Source organism: Epargyreus clarus, unplaced genomic scaffold (assembly GCF_041222505.1).
Source record: "Epargyreus clarus isolate Ecla_fem2 unplaced genomic scaffold, WU_Ecla_fem_2.2 ptg000009l, whole genome shotgun sequence".
Classification (NCBI taxonomy): domain Eukaryota; kingdom Metazoa; phylum Arthropoda; class Insecta; order Lepidoptera; family Hesperiidae; genus Epargyreus; species Epargyreus clarus.
This window is the reverse complement of record NW_027332217.1, coordinates 11,263,269-11,272,500: the sequence shown is the minus strand read 5'-3', so window position 1 is coordinate 11,272,500 and position 9,232 is coordinate 11,263,269. Positions and strand designations below refer to the sequence as shown.

General features: G+C 34.1%; 1 protein-coding gene across 1 annotated transcript; it reads left to right on the top strand.

Moving 5' to 3' along the window:
• Positions 1-964: 964 nt before the first annotated feature.
• LOC140744994 (uncharacterized) lies at positions 965-6,130 on the top strand. The gene is made up of 5 exons (XM_073076733.1): positions 965-1,116; positions 2,363-2,582; positions 3,011-3,141; positions 4,400-4,552; positions 5,047-6,130. Exons 1-5 carry the CDS (start codon positions 1,050-1,052, stop codon positions 5,196-5,198), a joined length of 723 nt encoding a protein of 240 aa, XP_072932834.1. The 5' UTR covers positions 965-1,049; the 3' UTR covers positions 5,199-6,130.
• Positions 6,131-9,232: the final 3,102 nt, after the last annotated feature.

The window sequence follows — 9,232 nt, the reverse complement described above, 5'->3', positions numbered from 1 at the left end:
AAGACTGGAGTGGTCATGTGGTAACCTGGTTATGCGAAACAAGTACAAGTGAAACCTCAACAAGATGGACCGATGACTTAAAGAAGACAGTACAGACCACAATCAGAGTACCAGATGGAGTAGCTCCAACAGAGGAGACCTACAACCAACATTCGACCTCAAAAGGCTGATGATCTCTAATTCATCCGCGTCATCTCCCAAAATACAGCTGGCTGGCTATCATACAAAACCCAGTCACACCGACGCCAAAAAACTCATAAATATATCAATAGGCAGGAGACATCATTCAACTGTGTTATTTGATGCACCTTCTACGTAAATGCGGTCAAAACCTAAACACTACATTTAGTGTTTAGGTGCGCCATTTCATTAAATGGCGCACAATTTGTGTACTGAATCCATCTAAGCTTGAACTACTTTCTACTTCAAACTGAATCAATACTCTACGACTGTCTCCAGGATAACTAAGACTATGGTCTATGACATACTTTCTTTCAATTCCCTTCCACTGTTCTGATTTTATATCGAATTCACTTGCTACCCATGAATATTCTTTCTATTATATGTAGAGTTTTTGAAACTTATTACATCTAGCCAAATAAATAATATTACTTTTTGCCCGACTACCAGGAAGGGTTATGTTTACTTTTTAAGTTTTTTTATCCAGCTACGATATTTATATATAAAAAGCGGTCAAATGTTTGTTATAGAATATATGATTATTTTATGCCGCCCTCGATCTTATCAGTTTAAATGTTATTAATTAACATTAATTATACTTACCATACATATTTAAATATGTATTAGACCTAATTCCATTGTTTGAGCGGATCCCTAAAAACTTTGTACAAGTCTTACTTCGCATTCATCTTCTAATTGGTCAGAATGAATTTATAAGGTAGTTTTGGGCCATAAAAAGAACACGTGCAATAATGCGAACTGCCTCGCCCGAACTATATATATGACGGACATTATTAATATTCCACCAGTACTCAGCATCACTGTTATATAGTAATATCATATCTTTAGAGTCGAGTCCTTATTTCAAAATGTTTAGATTACAATGTTTAGTAGTTTGTGTTTTGGTTTATTTTGCTGTTGCGGATGCCTCGGCGGGTAAGCATTTAATCTTTCTTTAATCTATATATGTCAAATTCAATTATTTATTTGGCACTTATTTTAATAAAAATTACAACCTTATAAGTATAATGACTAAATTCTAGGTACATTTAATTTTAAAACGTGGAGAGACCAGGGATTATTATTCACCATAGCGATTCAAAGAATACTTTCTTATCATAAAAATATTTTACAATATGTTTAGCCGTGGAAAACGAAACGGCGAAAGAAAGTTCATTTACATTACTAATCTTAGGGCCCTTTTCCTGTCACACGGGTATATGTACAATTGTACATATTTCCATTAACACATCTCACCGGCACGCGTGAAATACCTCGCCGTAGTCGAAATAGGAAAACTATCAATGAAATGGGATACAGGTAGGGTTGCCACCCGTACTTTATAATAAAGTATTGTACGTTATTTCAGGTAATTGTACTGTATACTTTATGAGAACAATAAAGTACACGAAAATACTTTTATTTCGCATGATTTGATTTAAAAGTTTAGTCGTAAGTATTTTTTCTTTAAACGACTTTTATCGATTGGTGCTGAATCGATGTCGTCACTCGCCAGCGCGACATCCCTTAACTTAAAATATATTAATAGAGAAAAATAAAGTGTACTTTATTTTGAAACTATGTACTTTTTTTTCTTACCTATAATAATCAATATACTTTATCTGTAGAAAAAAAAGGTGGCAACCCTAGATCCAGGTGTTACGCTTTCCGACAAAAACTTCAGTGATATTATTACCCTTTATGAATGTTATTTGTTTGATCTGTAAGCATTTTTATATTTTGAGACTTTGAAATTATTTATGCATGCCTGACAAAGTTTTTGAATTAGAACTGCCATGTTACAATAGGTAGCGCGTTAGTTCTTTCCCGCGCAACTAAAACCGTAAAAGTTGTTAAAGAGAACCTCTAAAAATCTATGATGATCTATATAGTTGTCGAGATTTCATCCTCGTTTCCTCATCTTAAATTTTTACTTTGTACCAAAATTCATAATAAATTTAATTAATTTAATGGACGTCTATACGTAAATAGGTTAGTTTAATCACTTAAGGCATTAGAACTCCTATCTAAACCTTCGTTAGACAGGAGTTCTATCATAAGGTCATTGGAAAGGCTAAAATTCTAACGCGCAAAAGACACACTTTACTTGTCTTTTAGCCTTTCCAGTAACGATAGAATCCACTATAAAAATCCTAATAAGAATCCTCTTCGTGTCGTCTAGTATCATTCGTCAAGGCATGCAAGCCTGATGACCATCCGTGCCACAAGGCGAGCGCCATCGCCGCCATGCCACACATGGTAGCAGGAGTCCCAGAGTTAGGTATCCCGTCGTCAGACCCGCTCAACCTGAAAGATGTAAACGCTGACGACAAGGATCTCAAGCTTCGGTTCACGAACATACAAGTGACTGGAATCAAGAATTGCGTAGTCGAAGATCTAATGTACGTATAATATTCATAACCAACAATACTTGATAACTTAGTTAGTCTCATCAAGAGCCTCAAATCCACCTATTTTTATATAATATAGAAGTATTATATCTCCCTACTACTGTATATCCAGTTTACCTGATGGTATGTGGCTACTGTTGCCCATGGACATCTTAAAAAACTCTTCATAAAATTTGGTGGGCCAAAGATGCTTTGCTACGCTTGAGGACTAACTTGGAACGCCCCGGAAAATTACTTACGACTCCCTTGCCACCACCTTGAAACTAGAACACGGCAGCAACCTAAAACTACTGTTATAAGGCATAAATAGGTTTGACGGTGGTGCTGATACAGTAAACGTCGATAACCAATTTGAGCAATGCATGCAGCAGCCCTCATCAAACTTTTTACCAATTTGATATATTTTATCCAATTCACAGCCGAGATCTGGACAAATCGAGCATGAAGATGGTTTTAACATGTCCCCTGGTTTCAAAAGGACAGTACAGTCTGCACGGTAAACTCCTCTTCATCACTGCAGAAGGTGAAGGCGACTTCACGATCATTGCAAGTACGTTTGTCAAGACATTATTTTACTCTAGAACCACTGATATATATTTACTGATAGACAGATATCACTGATAATTTTAAGTTTAACGCACATGCAATCTACCTAGTGGAAAATAGTCATGACCTTATATATATCTGACATCATCATCATTTATCTTTTATTGTCCCACAAGTATTGGCAGGCGTCTCCTTACATATTTAGAAGGATTAAGTTACATTTCCATAATCCTAGCCAAGTACAAATTAGTAGATTTGACACACCTTTCAACGAGAGTATCTTTTCAGAATTCTGAAGCATGTAATATGTACGAATATGTACATATATTCGTACATATTACATGTTTTTGTTCAATGTTGAAACATGTGTTTCTTACCTTTTGATAAGCACACAATATTGAAAATTTAATATGTTTATGAGTGAGATCCCTCAAGAATTTCAGAACCCCAAAATGAGAGGGCGAATACATTACACTAGACTTTTATTGTATCCTTAGGTATTAAGTTGTCAAATTTTATCCCACTAGAGTGCTCCACATAATTGAGTTTGTTTTTACATGACCTACCAGACCGTTATAGCAAGACGTTCTACTCGTATTTACCTTTTAGTTTTTGATAAAAACCTGTATATTTTTAGGTGTTGCGTATCCAACTACCTTCACTTTTATATAAGGTATCTAAACTGGGTTATGATTTAATCTGCACTTTGTTTCCAATTCACAACTTATACTTTGAAAGTGCTTAAAATGCAGTTCAATCAAATCAAAACAAATGTAGGTTTAAGTGTTAAGACTTATTCAAATGCCTAATATGTATTAGTCTTCAAGAAGAGTGACAAGGGTTCGAATGACCATGACATGAACATTACCAGTATTCAACTTTACATCAATGAAATAAATTAAAAGTGAATGAACCCTCTATCGTTCTACTTCGGCGGCATCATCGCCATGCCTATTTCTGCCAAATAACAGTAGTGATTTGCGCTGTTATATTCAGGTTTGTAGGATGTGGTACGGGAGACATACTTTGCCGAGGCATACCAGGTTAGTCCTCAGTTATACCAGCGCATTTGTAGTCGACCCCACGTAATAAATTCTTATTTGAGATTGATTATAGATGTCCAATATCCATGGGTCGCAATAGCCACTTACCTTCAGGTGTACGTCAAAACCTAATATCATTTAAGTGAATATTCACACTTAACCAGATTAATATATAGATCATATATAAAGCAATACCACAATGTTGTCATTTTTTTACAGACAAAGTGAAAATTGAGGCAGTGCTAAGAATGAAGACAGTAGAGTCTGGTGGCAAGAAACACTGGAAGATTACTGGTTACGACTACAAGTTCGACCTCTTAGAGAAAGCCAGTATCAATCTGAAAAATCTTTTCGGTGGCGACGAGACCAGATGTAAGTAAAACTTTTTAAATCAGTTAAATGATTTATTAATTATTAAAAATGGTAAAACCATTCATATTTGGAGATCCTTGTAGAATCCGCAGTGTTGCAGAATCTCTACCGCTTGATCATTCGAACGCGGTTTTGAAATCTTATATATAAAATTCTCGTGTCACAGTGTTAGTTACCGTACTCCTCCGAAATGGCTTTACTGATTTTCACCGAATTTTATATGCATATTTAGTAGGTTTGAGAATCGGCTTACTATCTATTGTTCACACCCCTAAGTGGTATGGGTTGTTCATCCTTAACATTTTTTTATTTATATGGCAACACAACGTTTGCCAGGTCAACTAGTGTTCGATAAAAAATACTATGGCAGTCGTCGCAAGAAACACCTATTCTTTCATGTCCTCTAACACTGAGAAAACTATACCAAAATCTGGGATCATTTAAATAGTATTAATCAATACTTAATTTTTATACATGTGATTTCACATTTTCAGCCAAACCCATTCACGACTTGTTCGACCATAGCTGGAGGGAGCTGATCACTGAAGTCGGAGCACCAATCAATAATCAGATATTTGAGAAGCTAGTGGAAGTCGTCAAGATATTCCTCAAGAAAATGCCTGTTGATAAACTTGAGCTATCTTAGATTATGAAGTACAAATAGAAATTAAAAAAGCGGTGCCGTCTCTTAGCCCGAGGGTAGTTTATAAGTAAAAGGGGATTGTCAATATCACAAATAGCATTAAATTTGATATGTTTAACAATAATATGGTAAAATAAAAGCAAAGGTTACTTTTGAGGTAAGCGACTAACGACCGCGTGCGACACGATTGTAGACGGGAATTGCGTACGGGATTACATGTTAAATATATTTGTTTAAGCAATTATTTTTTTGCAAAATTTTAGAGATTAATAAAAATCTGTAACAAATTAGTAACTACAAGTAAGCGATCATTCGAGAATCGGTAGAATCGCGTGAAAGTTTACCTACGCCCGATAATCATAATCAATTTTTACTAATTTTTGCTTACACAAGTGCCAATTTTGGCCATTATAGCGTAGGAAAGTTGGCAAATTTGGAATTTTGTTAGATACAATTTCGTTAAGATTGAATTTATTAGTAACGAGTGTTAGTGCGTCAATCGCACGTCACGATACGTAGCTGTACCGTTAGTTTGAGTATTTACGTTTTTACAAAATGACTGTTTTTGTTTACGTACTCGTATTTGCCCATGCATTTCCAATCAGGGCCCCTAGTGGACTGTATCAGAACTGATTGAAAATGTATGGGAAATACGTAAACAAATACAAAACAGTCATTTTTGTAAAAACGTAAATCTCATACTTAGGGTACTGTATTGTCGCCAGTCGCAGTCATACACCTCAAATATACCGAAAAAGAAGTCTTAATTATACTTATGCTATAAAACAAACCGAATAAAAACACTGATGTACCTTATACTTTTGGTGATTAATAATATTATTGTTAACAAGTATAATAGGTGTTAATTAAAATGCATTTTTTTGCTACTGTATTTTTCATTTACCGCATCTTTTTATTGTTATAATTAGTATTCATGTTTTACCCAAGGTAAATTACAGAATCGCAAATTACTTTATTATAAAAATCGTAAAGAAACATATTAATAAAATAAATACCTTTTTTTGGATTTCCGTGTTTTTAAATAGGCTTGGGTTCGCATCTTATTACCCATACAGGTTTTGACAACTTACGTAACAACCTATTTACATAACAAAGGAACATAAGGTTCTCACGGAGGGTTTATATACGTGTACAAGCATAGAGCGTGATAGGCGCGTGCCGTGGCAGACCTATATGGAGCCCTAATAATTATTATAATTGGCCAAGTGAAAGGCGAACTCGCATATGAAAGGTTCCGTGCCACCAAATAGCGTTTTTCTGGCATGAGGATCCCCAGTTATTTTCAACATTTTTTATGTATTTCATAATTCATAATCTTTATTTAGTAAATTTTTAGATTACAATATATAGGATGTACACATAATCAAAAATTTTTTTAACAAAAAATACAACCGACTTCTATGTCACTACAAAGTAAAAAATAATTGAAATAAATGTTGGTGTAGTACATATTTGTGAAGTCGGCGCTCAATATATTTAGTTGGATAACGATGTAAACAGCGTGTCTAATATGGGCGCCGACTAGTTAGAATAGTTAGTCAGTAGTAAATAAGTATGACAAAGTACTCTTTAGCAATAGGTAGGTATATTTCTAATGTCTATTTGGTTTATAGCGACCACTATTGTACATTCCCGAGATAGAGTCCTGTGACAGACGGACAGCGGAGGCTTAGTAATAGGGTTCCGTTTTGGACCCTAAAAAGCGCCACGCAGTACGCTATATACAGTATACACGTTTAACACGTTGTCAATACAAGTCTAACAAAGTCATACAATAAAAATATGTTCAGCTATGTACATTCAATGTCTGATACACAATTATCTATTTCAAATGTAATTGAATTATACATACATTAAACATTTGTGTATAAATATTTAATGGCTCAATCAAAAGATTATAAAATTGGTTTATGGTTCAATACTATTATTGAATTTAGTACCAGCGCCACCTACTGGTAGCTTAACCACTGTACGTAATGAATGTTCCTTTTATAACCTGTTATTATTAGGGTTGGCACCTTAATCATTAAATAAATTAATATATAAATATTTTTAACTTTAATAATTTATAATTATCATATCATATCAATATCATGAGTGTATTTAATGAAAGTTAATAATTTTTCATGGCAAAATTCAAGTTAACAACAAAAATATCGATGTATCTTCTAAGCTTGTTCTATGATATTCTTAAGGAGTTAATTCTTTATGTTCAACGTAGCTTTTCATGTTGTTATTACCTACTCGATTTTCGTATTATTACTTAAACGTAATCTGAAATGTAAACGTGAATTTTCCGTTCGTGTATACTGTAAACATTGTTTTAATAATTCACTTTATTTCACATGTGGCAACCCTATTGCCCATAGGATTTTACAATTCAATAATTATTTATCTGGCATTTCTTATTACCGATTCCTTGCATTCAATATGTTTTACGATCGAAACACTGACCGCCACTATTTATATTTCATAGATTAATTACCAAATGCATTACTTAGTTTATGTTTCTTTCCTAATGAGAACATCCTTCTTTATATTATAGGAAAGTATCGAACATATTATTTGTTTATTTTTTGTGGTAAGTAACTTTGTATACATGCAAACGCATCGAATGGATTGTATTAAACAGATTAGTTTGTGGTAGCGCGTCTCATTTAGATAATCAATAAGCACGGAGTCCATTACCAAAGTCCGACATAATAATTACTCCAACAATTGATGCAGGTGTACGTATATACTACCTATAGTCTGATTCATAATTAGGTGTCCAAAAGGTAAACAAAGAAATGTCACTGTCAAAATTAACAAGAATAATAACTGTAACAAACTCAACAAAAAACGGAAATTTAACAAATATACACAATTTAACAAATATACACAATTTAACAAACCCGTTATGTAAACGAGAAAATATTCGAGTTCAATCACAATTACGAATCACAATTACGAATCACAAGAAATGTCTTGGATTCCGATTGTGTTACCATTATCACATTTTAATTTTCTACCATAAACTTTGTTTTTTATTATTATTACTGTATGGGAAGAAATTGAGGTGATATAAATATTAAAAAATATGACTTAATCTTAATTTATTTAGATTATTATTTTATTATTGTTGTATTACTTTAATATCGACAAAAATAAGAAACTACCATTTCTAACGTATTTTCTTGACAGGTCAACACCTTTGTTTACATTTTGGACACCTAATTATGAATCAGACTATAGGCACATGTGTCTCCTCACGACTGGAAGATGACTGGAGCGTCCCACGCTGCAGGGATGAGTGAAGGTAGATAGTAGTCAAGCTGTGTAAGATGTTTACATACCTGCATGGGGCCTTCGACAATATTTAATAATTTATTATTTCACGTACGCAAACGTAACAGTAGCAGGATATAAGCAAGGAAGCACGTGTGTAAGCTAACGACTATTTGAACTCCCGACCGCGACCGATGTTGCTAAACTTTTTCTGTACGTACCTGTACCCTTAGTATGAGTTTTTACGTTTTTACAATATAGACTGTTTTTGTATTTGTTTACGTATTTCTCGTACATTTCCAATCAGTTCTAATACAGTCCGCTAGGAGCGCTGGTACGAAAACAAGCCGCAAAAAAAACTTATAATGTCAATATTAGTGTAATGTATTAATGTAAGTAATTAATTTAATGTGCAATGTATTGTTTACATACATTCGATTTGTCAATTCCATTTTACGCTATCAATCTGCAACAATTACAAGAAATAATACAATTCCAAATGTATCTACCCCTGAGGCAAAACCGAATACCTTATGAAATTACCAGAGATCGGTCCTTAGTTGAATTAGCACTAAATCAACGTCATGTTCCCACTCAATATTCAGGACGTCCGACCGTCAGGACACTAATTAGCGTGCTGGTGCCAATAACAGATGACATGCGGACAGACTAATGGCAGAAGTGCGTGCTAAACGGACGGTGTACAGTCTACTTTATGGAGAATTTACTGATTCGGGCGGTGTAGAGTC

What these genes read in the sequence shown, in the direction of transcription:
- LOC140744994 (XM_073076733.1), top strand. Translation starts at nt 1,050, where the DNA reads ATGTTTAGATTACAATGTTTAGTAGTTTGTGTTTTGGTTTATTTTGCT. An exon ending in TGCGTAGTCGAAGATCTAAT is followed by an intron (nt 2,583 to 3,010) that starts GTACGTATAATA and finishes TCCAATTCACAG; the next exon opens with CCGAGATCTGGACAAATCGA. An exon ending in CGGTGGCGACGAGACCAGAT is followed by an intron (nt 4,553 to 5,046) that starts GTAAGTAAAACT and finishes TCACATTTTCAG; the next exon opens with CCAAACCCATTCACGACTTG.